Source organism: Thyridium curvatum (genome assembly GCF_004353045.1).
Source record: "Thyridium curvatum strain D216 chromosome Unknown NODE_41_length_360454_cov_79.457556, whole genome shotgun sequence".
Classification (NCBI taxonomy): Eukaryota; Fungi; Ascomycota; class Sordariomycetes; order Thyridiales; family Thyridiaceae; genus Thyridium; species Thyridium curvatum.
In genome coordinates this window covers 107,141-123,375 of record NW_022156796.1, presented here as the reverse complement: position 1 = coordinate 123,375, position 16,235 = coordinate 107,141, and the positions used below count along the sequence as shown (strand labels likewise).

General features: G+C 56.2%; 8 protein-coding genes across 8 annotated transcripts; 4 read left to right on the top strand and 4 right to left on the bottom strand.

The window, feature by feature from the left end:
• Positions 1-37: 37 nt before the first annotated feature.
• Positions 38-750, top strand: E0L32_006949 (uncharacterized protein; the record flags this gene model as incomplete). Its single annotated transcript, XM_031141638.1, has 3 exons — positions 38-77; positions 162-307; positions 418-750. 3 exons carry the CDS (start codon positions 38-40, stop codon positions 748-750), a joined length of 519 nt encoding a protein of 172 aa, XP_030994013.1.
• Positions 751-1,134: 384 nt separating this feature from the next.
• E0L32_006948 (uncharacterized protein) lies at positions 1,135-3,125 on the bottom strand (the record flags this gene model as incomplete). The annotated part of the gene is made up of 3 exons (XM_031141637.1): positions 1,135-1,309; positions 1,370-2,890; positions 2,974-3,125. 3 exons carry the CDS (start codon positions 3,123-3,125, stop codon positions 1,135-1,137), a joined length of 1,848 nt encoding a protein of 615 aa, XP_030994012.1.
• Positions 3,126-3,605: 480 nt separating this feature from the next.
• Positions 3,606-5,343, bottom strand: E0L32_006947 (uncharacterized protein; the record flags this gene model as incomplete). Its single annotated transcript, XM_031141636.1, has 2 exons — positions 3,606-3,713; positions 3,772-5,343. The coding sequence occupies 2 exons, from the start codon at positions 5,341-5,343 to the stop codon at positions 3,606-3,608; spliced, it is 1,680 nt and encodes a 559-aa protein (XP_030994011.1).
• A 547-nt stretch (positions 5,344-5,890) lies between these two features.
• On the bottom strand, positions 5,891-6,736 carry E0L32_006946 (uncharacterized protein; the record flags this gene model as incomplete). The annotated part of the gene is made up of 1 exon (XM_031141635.1): positions 5,891-6,736. One exon carries the CDS (start codon positions 6,734-6,736, stop codon positions 5,891-5,893), a length of 846 nt encoding a protein of 281 aa, XP_030994010.1.
• Positions 6,737-8,264: 1,528 nt separating this feature from the next.
• Positions 8,265-9,536, top strand: E0L32_006945 (uncharacterized protein; the record flags this gene model as incomplete). Its single annotated transcript, XM_031141633.1, has 1 exon — positions 8,265-9,536. One exon carries the CDS (start codon positions 8,265-8,267, stop codon positions 9,534-9,536), a length of 1,272 nt encoding a protein of 423 aa, XP_030994009.1.
• A 1,150-nt stretch (positions 9,537-10,686) lies between these two features.
• Positions 10,687-12,393, top strand: E0L32_006944 (uncharacterized protein; the record flags this gene model as incomplete). The annotated part of the gene is made up of 1 exon (XM_031141632.1): positions 10,687-12,393. The coding sequence occupies one exon, from the start codon at positions 10,687-10,689 to the stop codon at positions 12,391-12,393; it is 1,707 nt and encodes a 568-aa protein (XP_030994008.1).
• Positions 12,394-12,678: 285 nt separating this feature from the next.
• Positions 12,679-14,028, top strand: E0L32_006943 (uncharacterized protein; the record flags this gene model as incomplete). Its single annotated transcript, XM_031141631.1, has 2 exons — positions 12,679-13,887; positions 13,942-14,028. The coding sequence occupies 2 exons, from the start codon at positions 12,679-12,681 to the stop codon at positions 14,026-14,028; spliced, it is 1,296 nt and encodes a 431-aa protein (XP_030994007.1).
• A 263-nt stretch (positions 14,029-14,291) lies between these two features.
• E0L32_006942 (uncharacterized protein) lies at positions 14,292-14,696 on the bottom strand (the record flags this gene model as incomplete). Its single annotated transcript, XM_031141630.1, has 2 exons — positions 14,292-14,319; positions 14,404-14,696. The coding sequence occupies 2 exons, from the start codon at positions 14,694-14,696 to the stop codon at positions 14,292-14,294; spliced, it is 321 nt and encodes a 106-aa protein (XP_030994006.1).
• Between the last annotated feature and the right edge of the window lie 1,539 nt (positions 14,697-16,235).

Sequence of the window (16,235 nt, the reverse complement as noted above, 5' to 3'; positions counted from 1 at the left end):
ATTTTCCCTTCTCAATACTTGAGCACCGCCAGCCAAGATGGATCGCGGGCAGCAGGCCGCCCAGACCAACCTCCTCGGTAAGCTCTCATCTCATCCAATCCGCGATGCGACTTCATCAAAGATCCATCGAGTCTCAAGCTAACCCCGACCCCACGTCCCAGACCGCGAGGGCCGCATCGTCGCCGAGATCCTCGAGCGCTTCCGCAACGTCGTCCTCGAGGCCACGTCGCGCGTGTCCAACCGCTCCTCGACGGTGGGCCACTCCGCCTACAGCGCCATGCACATGGAGATTGAGACGCGCGGGCTCGTAAGCTTCCCTTCCTTCTCCCCCTTCTTCCCCAAGCCCACCCCAAGGCCTTCACACATGCCCATCTATCCTGGGCGGGGGAAATAAACTCACATCGGACAACCGCGCAGATCAAATCAACAGAAGACCTCCTCTCCCTGACCCGCCAGCTCCGCGAGCTCTGGGTCGTCGGGCCCCTGCGCAAGCCGGGCGAGGGTGAGCGCGAGGCCTCGGAGCGCATCGACGCCTCGGCCCGCCGCGTCGCGGAGCTGCTCGACGGCCTGCGCGAGCGGTCGCGCGCCGAGCTTGTGGGCGGCGGCGGCGCAGGCGGGGACGGCGCGGGCGCGTACGTGACGGCGGCGCTGGAGCCGCCGAGGTTCGACGGCCCCGGTGGCGCCGCGCAGCAGCAGCAGCAACAGCAGCAGCAACAGCAGCAGCAACAACCGCCGCAGGCAGGCAACTAGGATCAGCCTGGTCTTGGCGGCGGTGGAGATACAAATATCTACGGGGGTGGAGAGCTAATGGTGGTCGACGGGCATGGCGAAGCGATGAGTTCGCCATCCCACCAGCGGAAGTTATCGAGCAGCAGCATCGACTCTCAAGAGTGGGAGGAGATGGAGCGAGAGGCAGATACTTGGGTCCGGGAGCACGAGGATATCGTCAACGAAGCGACGGGACGTACCCCGTCACCGGAGAAGAAGAAAAAAGAAAAATCGATATGATGATGAAGCCTCGTCTGAGCTCCTGACTTTTGGAGTGCATTGGTCTAGCTATTAGCCTTTTGGGGAGGATGAGCCTGATATACAAGCCCTGGCGATGCTTGTTCTGCGAATAAAATACATCTATCTTCAAGACCCAGTCTCGTCCACCTCTCCACCTTCGTCACCAGCGACGTCCTCGAGCCCCTCGGGCAACTTGCCGCCCTTCTCAACCCGCTCGTACGCGGCATCAAACCCTGCCGCCGTAACCCACAGGAAGTACGGTGTCTTGAAGTTGTCGAGCTGATTGAAGAACATGTGAAATCTGTGAAACGAACCGTCAGCCTTGAGGAAAAACAGAAAAAGAAAAAGAGCCATAACTTACACGTTCTCCTTCTCCTCGACGTCCCACATCCGCGAGTAGATCTGCTTGTGCTTGAACTCCTCAATCTCCTTGTCGTACTTGGCAAAGTCCAGCGCCTCCTTGCCGAGGTTGTTGGTCGCGCGCTTGTTGTACTGCTCGAAGACGGGCCTCTCGAGCAGCAGGCCGAGGCCGGGCGCCTTGGGGATGCTGATGCGCTTGGCCTCGTAGCTCTGGCGCACGCGCTCGAGCGGCGCGCCGCAGCGCGTCACGAGCACGGCCATGGCCACCATCTTGCGGATCTGATGCATCATGAAGCTCTGCCCGTGCACCTTGAGCGAGAGCCACTCGGTGTCGCGGATCTGGATCGGCTGCGGGTTGACCGTGAACGAGCGGATGAGCCGCTTGGCGGAAGGGTCCGAGAAGGACTTGTCGACCGTGTAGTTGTGGAAGTTGCGCGTGCCGACGTACTCGTTGAGCGCGGCCTGCAGCTGCTCGCGCCGGGCGGGCGTGATGCGGTACCGCCGCTTGGCGGCGACGTAGGCTGCCTTGATCTCGCGGAGGGCCTGCTCCGCTGGGCTCAACTCCTTCTCCGCCTTGGCCTTTGCATCTGCTGATTCTGCTTCCTCGCCTTCCTCGTTCGGTTTGCTCTGGTCGTCTGCGGGGGCGGCTTCCTCCGTTGAGCTAGGCGCCTTAGTCGTATTCGACGTCTCGGTCTCAGTCTTTGCGGGCTTCGTCCTCGGATGCTCGATATCGTCCAGCCTCTTCCATCCTCTCTCTATAAACTCCGCCGACGAGTGCATCTTGCCCAGCACCTCCGCCCTGACGTCCGGGTCCAGCCGCTCCAGGATGGGCACGATCTCGTTCTTGTCCACCTCGCTCCAGTAGTCCCTCACCTCGCCCAGGCGCTCCATCATCTCGTCGTACACGCCCCGCTCCCTGGCCGACTCCTCCATCTGCTTGCCCAGGTAGCTGCTGGGGTGCGGCGGCAGCAGCGAGTACGTCGGCAGCAGGTACTCGTACCACCGCGAGTCGCAGGCCTGGTAGCAGCTGAACGAGTTGTTGGTGCGCTGCATGCCCCACACGCGGATCTGCTCGGGCAGGTTGTCGTTGATCTTCTGCACGACGCCCTCGTCCTCGATGATGAGCTTGAGCGAGATGACGTTGCCCGCCGCGTGCACGCCCTTGTCCGTCCGCGCGCAGCGCACGAGGCTCGACTTCTTCGGGTCGTTGGCGTTGGCCTTGGAGATGGCGCCCGCGGCGACAAAGGCCGCGAACAGGTCGCCCTCGATCGTCTTGTCCTGGTGGTTGATCTGCATGCCCTTGTAGCCCGTGCCGGCGTAGCCGACCAGCACGGCGACCTTGCGCTTCGGCCGGCGCTCCTCGGCGGCGATCTCCTCGGCGGAGAAGGGGATGCTCATGTGCGACGGCTGCGCGGGCTCGCCGTCGCGCCCGGGCAGCGTGTTGCCGTGTTCGTCGAGCCGCCTTCGCTTCTGCTTGCCCCAGCCGTCCTGCGTGCGCTCCCTCGTGGAGAAGTTCTTGCGTCTACTACCGCCAGCTGGGAGTCAGTAAGCCATCGGTATGGGAACCCTAAACCCCAGAAGCAAAAAGCAATTGGGGGGACGTACTTTGATCTTGACAGGTTCTTCTCCCTCCGGCCGCCGCCTCGGCCATTTTGTCGGTTGTCGCCGCGCTGGGATTGCTCCATTTCGCCGTCATTCGCGGGAGCGGTGTCGGCAGTTTTTCTGTCGGTGATGATAGGTTCTTGATCAGTTGCCATGGTGAGAATCGACGCAGAAATGTCATTCCTGCACAGTAAACCTCGAAGATGCTTGACTGCGCAAAGCTGGAAACTTTTTGGGCGGATGAAATTTTGGCGGGTCAATTGGGGACTCTGACAAGTGGGGGCTCGTTGCGTTAGTGAAAGCCAATCAGTGCTTGTAGCAGCCCATCACTACATCGCGCGCCCTAACAGTACTTCGACGCTCATGAGACTTGATTTTACACATCAGCAACGTTTCATCAGGCAAGGCTTGGTATTTCGCGATTGTCAGTGCTCTCTTTGTTCATCAAAATAGCTACGCGCTATGGTAGCCATATCAGGAACGCTCTATCCGGAACCGCGCCAGAGGTTACAGCACCGAGGTGCCGAAACGCAAACAGGCTCGAAGTCCTAGGCGTCCTTGAAGCCTCATCATCCGATCGCGATGTTTCAAACCATCCGTGCATCCGGACAGTCCAAGCCCTTCTATTTTGCTATCTATTTCTTCTTCCTTGACGTCGACGTGACCAGCTTCTTCTTGAGATGCTTCGGGATCTTGTCCTTCCTCTTCTCACGCTTCGCCTCCTTCACCGCTTGCTTGTGTTGCTGTATGCTGTGTTAACATGCGTTCTCACATCCCATCACTGGATTCGGGTAGACGTACCTTCTTCTCGTCCTTGTCCTCATGCTTCCTCCCCCTCGGCCTTCCCTTCTCGAATCTACTCTCATCTCCGCTGTCGTCGCTGTCCTCGTCACTGTCAAGCGCAGCACCGCTGCCGGACTCATCGTCTGAGCTAGCGCCGTCTTGCTCCTCTGTACCCTCCTTCTTAGGCAAGACAACCTGGTCGGCCAACAGGTTGCGGTAGACCAGATCCTGACCCTCACCTTCCTTTACCCGCTGCACATCCTTCTCGATGTCGTACACCTGGTCCAGGGTCTGAGGAATGTACTGATTCCTGAAGACCTCGTTGTCAACCTCCAGCTCAGCAAGGCCCTCCTCGGTAGTGGCGGCCTGAGGCCGAGAGATGTAAAGCTGCTCGATAGCCTCCGTCATCTCCGCCATCTCGATAGTGCCCTCGGGTGCCGTAATGAAGTCAAAGATGGTACGGTCAGCCAACGTGTCAACACCTTGCCTCCTGAAGTAGTCACCGACGTTCTTGATGTCCATCCGCAAGAATTCAAGCGACCTCGGGTGGTCATGCTCGACACTCTGAGACACATCGATGATGTAGAGCGTACCGTCATGATACAGAATATTGTACTCGCTCAAATCGGCGTGCACAAGCTTGCACACCTGGTATATCCGCCGCATGGTCGCCACAAGTTGGATAAACAGACTCCTCCACTGCTGCTCCACGTCAGCGCCTACAATATTGGCGTCTCGAAGCCGGGGGTAGGCCCAGCCTTTCCGGTCACCGAGGAAGCTCATCACCATGACATGCAGCTTGAGCTTGATGGGCTCGGGGCAGGGGATGCCGGCGGACCGCAGCCGGTGCAGGTTTCTGAACTCCTTCTCCGCCCACATCTTGACCATCTTGCGATTGTTGCCCTTCTCGGGCCCGGACTTGAAGCGGTGCTCGCCCGTCATGTAGCGCTCGCGGTCCTTGAAGACCAGGATCGCCGTCTTGTAGATCTTGACCGCCCTCTGGACCGCGGCGCCCGCGTCCGTGTACGCGACGGCCCCGTAGACGTTGGCCTCCTTGCCCGTGCTGATCGCGCCGTGGATCTCGCTGACGACGTTGTTGTTGATCATCTGCAGCAGGATCATGCGCGTCCTCTGGTCGAGCACCAGCTCGCTCGTCGCCCGGTCCGCCTTGTCCTTGTCCTTGTCCTGGCCCTGCTTGACGTCGTCCAGCCTGATCTTGGCGGCGTGCTTCGACAGGGCGGAGATCTGGTCGTCGACGCTGGCGAACGTGTTGGCCTTGGGCTTCTGGGCGTTGTTGCGGGGCACCGCCGGCGAGGAGCCGTCTTGGAGCTGGCGCTGGCGGTTGTAGTTCTTGGTCAGGTCGGTCGCGGTGGGGTCCCACTCTTCCGTCTCGTCGTCCTCGTCGGCGAAAATGTCGTCGAGGTCGTCATCGTCGTCCGCATCGAGAGCCAGCTGGCCGTTTTGTCGGTTGGTGTTGGCAAAACTTGAGGGCGTGGCCTCGGAGGGCCCATAGCCCTGGTTTGCTGTGAAGGTGTAGGGCGGCTCGTGGGGCGCCGTGAGGGCCGCGCCGTTGTCTTGTTGCTGCGACATTGTGCGGTCTGTGTCGGAGTATCCTAGGGCAGAACTTGACACCATGCACTATTCGCAACAAGCGCCTTGTTTATGTTTGATCGCGAGGCCACCGGTGCGTCACTGATGGAGGGGCGCGGATCAAAATTTCTGGGCAGCGAACGGTGCGCCTCCCATTAAATAATTTTTATCTAATCTCTTATCGATAAGCTAAAGCAACGTCAACATGTCGAAATTTTTGGCGGGGTAGCCTGGGAGGGAACCTTGGTGGCATTTCTTTCATCTCATCTCATTGTGAATCATACCGGATGAGTCAACAGTATTAAAAGAAAAGGTGTATCAAAATGGCAGTGGATGGGATGATCAGGCAGTCATCCATTGGACTGAATGACCTAGACTAATCAAGTGTCTATCATTAGTGAGATCAGCATCAAGAGTCACATCTCTACCAGTCTCTAGTGGGGTCAATCATTTCTTGGAACAAATATTTGTGTAAACTGGACCACGTTCTAATGCAGAGATTCGCTTTTCATCTAACCGTAAATCATGGCAGCAGGGAGTATGGCGCTCAGCTAAAGACGACAGTCTTGGCATTGTTGATGAACAGCCGCCTCTCGGCGTACCACTTGACGGCGGCGGCCAGGACCTGGCTCTCGACGTTGGAGCCCTCCTCGGTGAGCTGCTTGGGGCTGGACCTGTGGTCGACGCGGGCGATGCGCTGCTCGATGATGGGGCCCTCGTCGAGGTCGGCCGTGACAAAGTGGGCGGTGGCGCCGATGATCTTGACGCCGCGGTCGTAGGCCTGGTGGTAGGGCTTGGCGCCCTTGAAGGAGGGCAGGAAGCTGTGGTGGATGTTGATGATGCGGCCGGACATGGCCTCGCACAGGGTCGGCGACAGGACCTGCATGTAGCGGGCCAGCACGATGAGCTCGACGTCGTGCTCGCGGACGAGGTCGAGCACCTGGCGCTCCTGGTCGGCCTTGGTGTCCTTGGTGACGGGCAGGTGGCGGAACTGGATGCCGTGGCCCTCGACCATGGGCCGGAAGTCCGGGTGGTTGGAGACGACGAGGGGGATGTCGATGGGCAGCTGGCCGGACTGGGCGCGGAAGAGCAGGTCGTTGAGGCAGTGGCCGATCTTGGAGACCATGATGAGCACGCGGGTCTTGCGGGCGACGGGCCGGAGCTCGTAGTCCATGGCCAGCTCGAGGGCGTCGAGGGCGGCCCGCAGGTGCTCGGTGCTCTCGGTGGGGCCGAAATGGACCCGCATGAAAAATCTCTGCGAGGTCGGGTCGCTGAACTGCTGCAGGTCCAGGATGTTGAGGTTGTTGGCCGCCAGCAGGCCCGTCACCGCGTGCACGATGCCCGGCTTGTCCGGGCACGTGAAGGTCAGGACGTGGTCGTTGTTGGTCGCCATGTTGAATGATCCTGGCTGTGTGGGTGGCACAACGTTGAATATGCGTGCGTGCTGCGTGCTGCTTGCGTATCGCGGGGCAGTCAGTCTTGACGTGACGTCCAGTGATGTCCACGGGGTGAGAGGTTAATTGAGCGACACGAGTGGAAAATGCATGTGGCAGAAAATTTGACCACCTAGACCCATCACAGACAAGAATAATTCTTCAGCACGCTCCAGGCCATGTTTAGTGAGAGCTGTCCACTGTAATGGAAGCTTCTGACTCATTCTATTCCGTGCAAAAACTTGCCGAATTTGCCCCGGAGGAACCAAGCCTTAGCAAGTCTAGGTAGAAGCCCAGAAGCTAACGCGGTGGGATCAAGACACCACCACACACGGCCGCTGACAAAGACGAACGGAACTAACACCTCCGGCAAGATCCCCGAGACGAACCACCGTGAGGAACATCCACCAACAAGAAGCGCAGCTTCGTTTGAATTGATTTAGCTTTGATTATGTACATCATTGGTTGTGAATGGAAAATGCCTTCTTGGGTTGTCCAGTCATTCCACGCAGAAACATCATGGCATCATGGCACACCACTTACACACAATCTGCGATCGATCGATTATCTCACAACTATATAGTATGCGGGCGGAGACATGACATAAATCTCGCACAATGGCCTATTTCGTGTGATATTAGTCGACCCCAAGACATTTGACCTTCTTGTTGGAGGAATCTGTGATATTGGAGATGTCGTAAATTCCAAGGACCTGTCAGTTGTCTAGCATTATAGGTAGTGATAGACGTGGTTTTAGCGTTCAAGGTACAGAAATAGAGACTGTGGTTCTGGGGAAACTCTATGCCATGCTCAAGATATCTCTTCATTATATTCCATTCTTTGATCTTGGCCAGCTCAATGTTTCAACAAATCTGACCGGGCCTTCAACACACTGCGCATACTTATTATACTCATTGCAGTAAAAACAACCAGTCGGATCGATCCGACGGAATTGTTTGGTCGGTTGGAAATACTCGGTTTGCTCATGGCTGATCTCCCCCGCATGTTTCAAACAGTCCTCAGAGTTGAGATGCTCGCTTCGGGTTAAACGAGGCCTTTTATCCGAGAAAACAAACCACGATCATTAAGCCGCCGCCAAGATCACCCATCACCCATCCGGCAACTCCAGTCTAATCAATATCACCAAATTACATCCCCGCATCTTCTCCATTTGACAGGTCATACCCTCCAGGCACAAGGCACACCCAGCCAACTGCCGCCAACGCAAATCCCGGCTCGACAAGCTTTTGTCAATATGGAAGTTTTCGAGATTAGTGCTCACAGTAACGCGGGTACCTGAGACAAGCGAGGGGTTCGAAATGAAATCCAGATGAGATAGTACATGATCCTGTCACATTCTACGAGGAGCCAGTGGCCCGAGGCTCCCGGTGTGAAGTATATAACTACAGTGCAATCCGGGATCAACTGATGATAGCACTAATGAAGTTGCTCAGCAGCCATAAGAATTGTCAAGTGACAACAGCGACCATGAATGCGTTCAAGCTCCTCCTTGTGCTGGGTGCCGCATTGGCCACGGCCAGCCCAACTGGCAACATCCGCCTTCGTCAAGAGGACCCGCCGAAGCCGAGCACTACCACCTCGATCAACTCGGCAGACCCAACTGTGACCTCGACTATCACCTACTCGGCCTACACCTCGACGGCCATTGCCGTGGTCGAGCTAAACTGCACTCGGTCTATCTTTGCTCAGCCGTCGCCGACAAGCCGAGCTACCGTCGCACCTCCAGCCCTACCTACCACGCCTTCTGAGCCTGCCATGCCCACAATGACCATGCCCGGCCCGGACTCTCCCGAGTTCATCAAGCGACAAGGCACCGGGTCTTCAAAGCCGGCGCCAACTACGACCTCTGCTCCGGCCGCCACCACCCCGCCGCCGGTCGTGGTCACCCACACAGTCTGGGTCCAGACGACAATCACCCAGACCCAGCCTCTCACGCGTACTACCTACGCCTGCGAGTCGACTATCGCGTGGCTCTACACCGTAGACAAAACCACTACCATGACAATCACCCGCACGCGGTACTCGACCACAGCGACAGCCACCTCGTCACTAAGCTGCGGCTTCGGCTTCGGCTTCGGCGGCGGCATGGCGGCTCTCCCGCCGGCCCCGGCCCCGGTCCCGGCTCCAGCCGAAGCAACCGCATCCCCGCCCATCGTGCCCGTGAGGCAGCGGCGCCAGGAAGACTCCGCCAGCGCCGCAGCCCCGGCGACCGTCACCTCGACGGTGCACCTCACCCGCACGGCCTACAGCCTCGAGACGGTCAGCGCCACGGCGACGACCCGCACGCGCTACGTGTGCAGCACGACCAGCTACGACGCCACCGTCACGCGCACCGTTGGCACGCGCACCGTCTACACGGCCACCACGACCGTCGTCAGCCTGCGGAACTGCGGCGCCCCGGCCCGCCCGCCGAGGCCGACCATGACCCGCCCGGCGCCGAGGCCGAGCACCCCCGTGCCGACGCTGGATGACGGCGCGGCGGAAGGGTCCATGACCATGATGCGCAGGCAGGGTTCGTCTGAGCCTACGACTAGCGCGCCCGCTCCGTCGACCACGACCACGGCGACGGCGGCGCCGCCTGAGGAGCCGACGACGACGAGGCACTACACCCGGACTGTCCGAGCGACGGCTACTGTGACGGCTAGTGAGCCCGCGACCCGGAGGCTTGTGAGCTGTTCGCCAGTGCAGACGCCTGCTCCTGAGCCCTCGGAGCCTCCGGCAGAGGAGGAAGACTTCTAAAAGGCGGCTTGTTGAAATCGTGACGGTATTTGTGGGAAGGATGTTGTGGCTTTGGAGGCGTAGTTGATGTGAGTGGAAACCACCCGCCTCAAGGGAGAGAGGGGGGGAGGGCCGGCTCGCAATCCATGAGAATTGAACGATCTATGATATGTCGCAACGCAGAATTTCTTCTAGAAAGGTGACTTTTCAGAATATTGTATGCCAACTTGGCTACAATCCTGGCCTTCAAACTCAAGCATCAGCCCCTTAACTAGTCAGCTGTGTTCCATTCTTTACCTGCGCCGCACAGCACCAGCTGCACACAGCTTGTTCAAGGTCTTGTTCAACCAAGTAAAGATCACAGTTGGCCATTCCTTCTCGGCACCAATCTGGCAATGGTATCTGGCTCTTACGTTGAAGGTTTGTAGAATTGCCTTGTCACCCAAGGCATCCTTGACCTTCTAAGTTTGGTCCGGAAGAAGCTTTCAATCCTGCATCAGCAATGGAAACAAATCCCTGCTGTATCTTGTCCACAATACTCCCAATGGCGAAACCCCTGCGTCACCTTCAACCACTCTTAGGGCGAATGTGTGTTGAAGGGCCACAAGCCGTGATCCAAGCCCCCATCATACTTGACCAGACTGAGCAGAAAAGACAAGCAGTGAAATAAAAGAGACTAGATCGACAGGAGAGAAAGTGGCTTCATTCTTTCAGATAGGAGATTGAACTAAAAGCCCTAGTTTCCCATGACTCTTTAATGAATATTATCACCGTCTGGGGCATGTTCTTTAATAAGCAAACAGTCGAGGCTTGTCTTGGCAGGCGTATGGGAGACATGCTGCTAATCCAAATGGAGTAATCTCTTTGCGAGGTGAGCCTGGAGAGCCCACGTCATGTCAGATTTATGTGGGGAACATACGCTACACCTAAGCCTCATCAGAATGATTCATCAGCTGTCGTTCCTAGTCATTCTTCAGGGCCCGTTCTCTGTATGCTTTGAATCCTCGACTACCTGTGGGCAGCCTGGAGCTGACTGACGAACGTGCTAAGCCACACATACTCCAAGATATCATGTTATAAAGTACCCCACGCCATCCATCCCGTAGGGAGATGCCTTTCGCATAAACTTTGCCTGTTTGGAAAGGAGCGGACCGCTTTCGGACTAACCAGCATGGTTAACCTCGGACCTTCCGGCCGGTGCCATACTTGCAGAGAGCGGCGCGTCAAATGCGATGAGGCGAAACCAGAGTGCCACCGTTGTATAAAGGCCGACAGGAACTGCGGGGGCTATGAGAAGCTACCTCGGCCATTCAAGATCCAGGATCAAACCTATAAATTTTGCAGAGCATCACCACGACCAGCAGACACTGGTTCAGGCAAAGCTGGAACTCCAGACCGAGGGCGGCCTTCTATTTCGCCACTATCGTCAACCGTACCGTTTGGGCCTGAGAATGATGCCGTGTCATTCTTTTTGGGCGACTGTTTGGGGGGCCGCAGCTTTGACTCTTCTCATGGACTCTTCGAGGTGATCATGCCGCTGCTCAACTCGGAGCCCAAAGACTCGGCTTTATCTACAGCTGTCGCCAGTGTCGCCTCAAAGTACTTTGTCCTCTGGACAGAAGGACCGAAAGCTTTCCTGCTGCCCGATAAGAGTCTCAACCACAGCCTAGCCCGTCTTCGAGCAGCGATACAAGACCCCGCCCAGAGAAGCCAGCCTAGCACGATCCTTGCCGCGTTGATACTCCATTGGTACGAGAATGTGTCCAGCGTCTTTGGCGGTCGCAAGGTCTTACGCCATCACTACAATGGCGCACTGTCGTTGCTTCCGGTCGCCGAGTACATGCCCGAGCAGACAACGGCGGGGAGCTGGACGGGGTATATGGCAAGATACTTGATCCACCTCGAGGTTTCGCTGGCACTGCGCGAAGGCAGACCGCTTTCGGAACGGACCCTCGCGCAGGCGAAAGCCAGACATGCGACCGTGATGCCGAACCCAAGCTCGATCCTCGATGACCTGGGTGCGGATATTGCCGACTTGCGATTCAGATTCATCAGAATGTCAAAATTGAAAGCTCAGTCGGTTTCGCACACATCCAGGACAATATGGTTTAATGACGCCTTGAAAACACATCTGGGACTGTTGGCCTGGGCTGAGTGCGCTCCAGCCGACTGGCTTCCGCTGAGACTTCGAAGTGACCTAGACTTCGACCCGTCCATCAGCAGCTACATGAAGATGTGCGACGTCTATCCTTCCTGCCAGATAGCATCTGTGTGGAACTTGTGGAGATGGTATCGCTTGTTGCTCTTACATATGCTGCTGGCTCTGCAACAAGGGGTGTCGATTTCAAGATACGAGTCTGAACCCGCTGCCATCATGAGCGTAGCCGATTGTCAAGATGCGATGCAGCAAACCATTGACGATATATGTTTCTCGCTGCCATACTTCCTTGGGAACCGAACGCGACCATCGAGCATCGCCGACTTCACTAATCAAGCAATCGAGTTTCCCAGTCATCACTCACTGCCCCCCGGCTCACCAAGGCGCCGCAGAATAGAAACCGAGCATACACTATCGAAAGATGAGCACGAGCGCCACGTCATAGCTCAAGGATCGTGGCATAGCATGGGGCCTTTATGTCGACTATTGAATCTGTTCGCTGGCGAGCATGGCTGGGTTGTCACGGATGCGCTGCGGATTGGCCAACAGGACTGGATCTGTGAACAGTTCCTTCGTGTCACAACTATACTCCGGCTTCCCATTGAAGACTTTGTCGACATTGAAGAGGTTGCTGCGCTTGACTTTGGTGATGCCAGGATAAGCGCTGGGTACATCGCACTGAAACTGCACGAAGGGCTGAATATCATAGGAGGTACTTAGATATTCGTTTCTGAAACTAGAATTATAGACTGTTCTAATAATTAACGTTGCTCTATTCGAACGGAGCCACTTACATAGAGAAGGATGACGACACTTGCATTGAGTTTGAGGGTGCCGAGGCACCGGATGCTTCCCCGCTTTCTGATGCAGAAGCGCCAGGAAAGCTTACCTTAATTTCACAGGATGCCAGCAAGCCAAATGATATGACAAGCAAAGGCTGAGTCTACCCATTTATGAACTTGGGGGAAAGATTTTGTCGGTACATGCATTCCCTCAACATCAAGCATGGCCCCGGACCCGAAGCTCAACCTCGACCAGCGCGTGCCCTGGAGCGAGCCCGCCTGGTACCGCACTGGCAAGTCTCCGTATCTGAACAAGAGCCATCGGCAGCTGCGCGACAACATCCGGAAATACGTCGACGAAAAAGTCCTGCCCCATGCATTGAGCTGGGAGGAGCAAGGCGAAGTGCCGCGGGAGGCAGCGCTCGACTACTGCCGGTCCGGAATCCCATTCGACGATGTGCCGGACAAGTACCGGCCCAGGGACATCCCCAGGCTAGCCGGTATCCCCAACGACCAGACGGACGCGTTCCACCTCCTCATCGCGTCCGATGAGCTGGCTAGGGTGGAAGGCGGCGTGATGGTCGCCCTGGGCGGCGCGACGCCGATCGGCATCCCACCTGTTCTCCACCACGGGAGCGAGGAGCAAAAGAGTCGCTGGCTCCCGGGTCTGTTCTCCAACGAGACAAATTTCTGCCTTGGGGTCACCGAGCCGGGTGGAGGATCTGACGTAGCGAGTCTCCAGACCACAGCGGTGAAGTCTCCCGACGGCAGGCACTACATCGTCAACGGCGTAAAGAAATGGATCACCGGCGCCCCGTGGGCCACGCATATGACCACCGCGGTCCGGACAGGCGGGCCCGGAGCCGGCGGCATCTCCGTCCTTGTCATACCCCTACAGAGCGAGGGCGTGACAATCACCAAGATCCACAACAGCGGCCAGAACGCGGGGGGCGCCAGCTTCGTCGACCTGGAGAACGTCCGGGTCCCCGCCGGCAACCTCATCGGGCGCGAGAACCGCGGGTTCTCCATCATCATGAAGAACTTCAACCGCGAGCGGTATCTCCTCGCTGTGCAGTGCAACCGCAAGAGCCGCACGTGCCTGGCCCTGGCATTCCAGTACGCCACGGAGCGCAAGACGTTTGGGAAAGTGCTCCTCGAGAACCAGGTCATCCGGCGGAAGCTCTCGGAGGTGGCGCACCGCGTCGAGGCTCACTGGGCCTGGCTCGAACAGGTCGCGTACCAGGTCCAGCAGTCACCCCAGGGGTGGCAAGATGCAGCGATTGCCAGCGAGATTGCGCTCTTGAAGGTGCAGGGCGGCCAGATGGTGGAGCTAGCAGCGCGTGAGGCGCAACAGATCTTTGGAGGTGCCGGATATCAGAAGGGGGGACGCGGTGCGACCGTGGAGCAAATCACGCGTGATCTTCGCATGCTGGTAAGTCGATTCATTGAGAAGAATGTGGTGAATAAAGTCTAACCTGCCACACAGGTTGTTGGAGGAGGAAGTGAAGAGATCCTGGCGGATCTGGCACTGAGGCAAGCGACGGCTCTAGCGAAGGTAGACTTAAAGCTGTAACCGCATAACAGAGCTCAGGAACAACATTCCTTCTGAATGTAACAGTTGACTCTCGCGAGGGCATATCCTGGACGCTCACAATACCATAATCCGCGCCCTTGCATTTGCATTTCATCACAGAAGCGGAGACGGTGAACGAGATTTACTTTGTCGCGTTGGCTCATAAAAGCGTTGACTATCTTGAGAGCTTCATACATAGAACCACGAAAGTTTCACTGCGCTTTCCAGGGCCATCTTCGGTCGTTACAGTAGGCCCCTTGACTTCAGGCAATGTTCTCTCCCCCGGTGCAACTAGTAGTAGCAGCAGCAAGCCCTTGATACGAGGTTTGTCAGCATATGCACAAGACGTAATAGAGGGCATAAGAGTAAGCTTACAGACTCGTCTGACCGCAGCAGCGGCCATAGCTGTAGTTGCCATACTTGCCCGCGCAGGTCTTGCACTGGGCATCGCAGTCTGCAAAGCCCCTGCCAGGACGACAGATGTCTTTCGAGAAGCCACACAGGTCGTTCTGGCCCGTAGGGTTGTTGACGCCGGGGATATCCCCGATGCCGGGCTCTGTGCCGTTCTGCCTGGGGGCAATGGGCTGGCCAGCACCCTCGTTGGGGGCGGGCGCAGCAAGGGCACCGGCAGCGGCGAAGACGGCGATGAAAAGAGTGGAGAACTGCATTTTGTTTCCTGAAGATTCGAGCGGATGGTCGAGAATAACCGTTCAATAAATGATTTGTGGAGTGAAGTGGAACGTGAAGAGCTATGAATTGCGGACACTGTCTTCTGTTGAAATGTATCTGACAGCAAGATCGTCGAGGAGAAAGAGCTCGATACTTATACCCAGAGCTCCCAGCATCACGCTCAACTTTCTCAACATCCAGTCCAACGTCACTCAACCTGCTTGGTGATCCTCACCGGTTCACGTGTTTTTCGTGCGTGTTTCCGACAACCTCGTGAGAGAATGAGATCACCATTGTCATTCTGCGAATGTGGTGATGGGCATTCCATTAGGGCGAAGATCTCTTCTTGGTGTTATGGACCCGCCTGCTCGATAAGGTTGAGGTTGTGGAACTTGGCATGTAGATCGCTGTCAGATATGAGTGCCAACCAATGGCAACGCCCAATTAGGCAGATGTTTGAATGAACTCTGCCACTTTGAGGGTAGAGGAACAGACATCGTTTCAAACTGGAAAATGACTGCGAATATGCTGGGTAGCCCCACCGAGTATGAAGCATCTTCCTCACGTCCATATAATCCAGTCCCGCGGGGCGTGTTTGACGTCGGTAAAGGGATAGAGTCAGACATTCCTTTCCCATGCCTGTCTCACCTAGTCCCAAAACAACATGATCATGACGTCTGCGGCTTGTTATGCTATACTAGATCATTTCTTGAAGAAAAACTGATATAATTCAAAGGCAATACGCCCGGATGGTTCGCGGCTGTTATTCAGGGAGCTTCATGTTTGATCTACAAGTTTTCACGTGTATATGTCAGTACAATGTGGTTGATAGAAAACAATTTTGGAAACTATAAGGTCATGAGTCGAAGCGCATGAGTTCCACTCCGTGGCTACCATGGTAGTCGATGCAATGAATCGGCGATGATGGTTTTAATTTCCATAGAATTTGAGACAAGAGGACAATTACAAGCACGTATGAAAAGGGATAATGGTGAACGTGAAGTGTCGTCTTGGGCGGAAAGAATGGAGAGAGTTAAAACTCCTGCCTCATCGTGATTAATGAAGGTCTCAGGAATGAGAGCGTTGACGTTCATTACCCCATTCGGGCATTCAGAGTGGACACCATTTCAAAAAGTATCTGCGGAGTCATAGAAAGGAACAAGTCTAAGAAAGGCTTCAGTCTATTCCCGATATCACAGGTATCTTTTCTAGGTTCTTTTACAAGATATGCCGCCGCCTCCCACTGAGGTCTGATACTCACATGGATACAGTCTTGAAGGTTATAATTAGCAATCCTCGGTTGCCTGGCTTTGACCAAGCATTCAATTACCTTTCAATGTGATCATAGCCGATAAAGAGCTCAACCCTTGTTTCCTACTGCATATCTAACATGGCCCGAGGATGAGAGACCCACCAAGGAGGTACAAATACGAAATTTGTTGGCTGCCTCAACTTACGGTACTGTCGAGAGTACTACTGCAACCATCTCAAGTACACTTGGAGAATCAGTCAATAGCGTCGAGAATGGCGACCAGTGC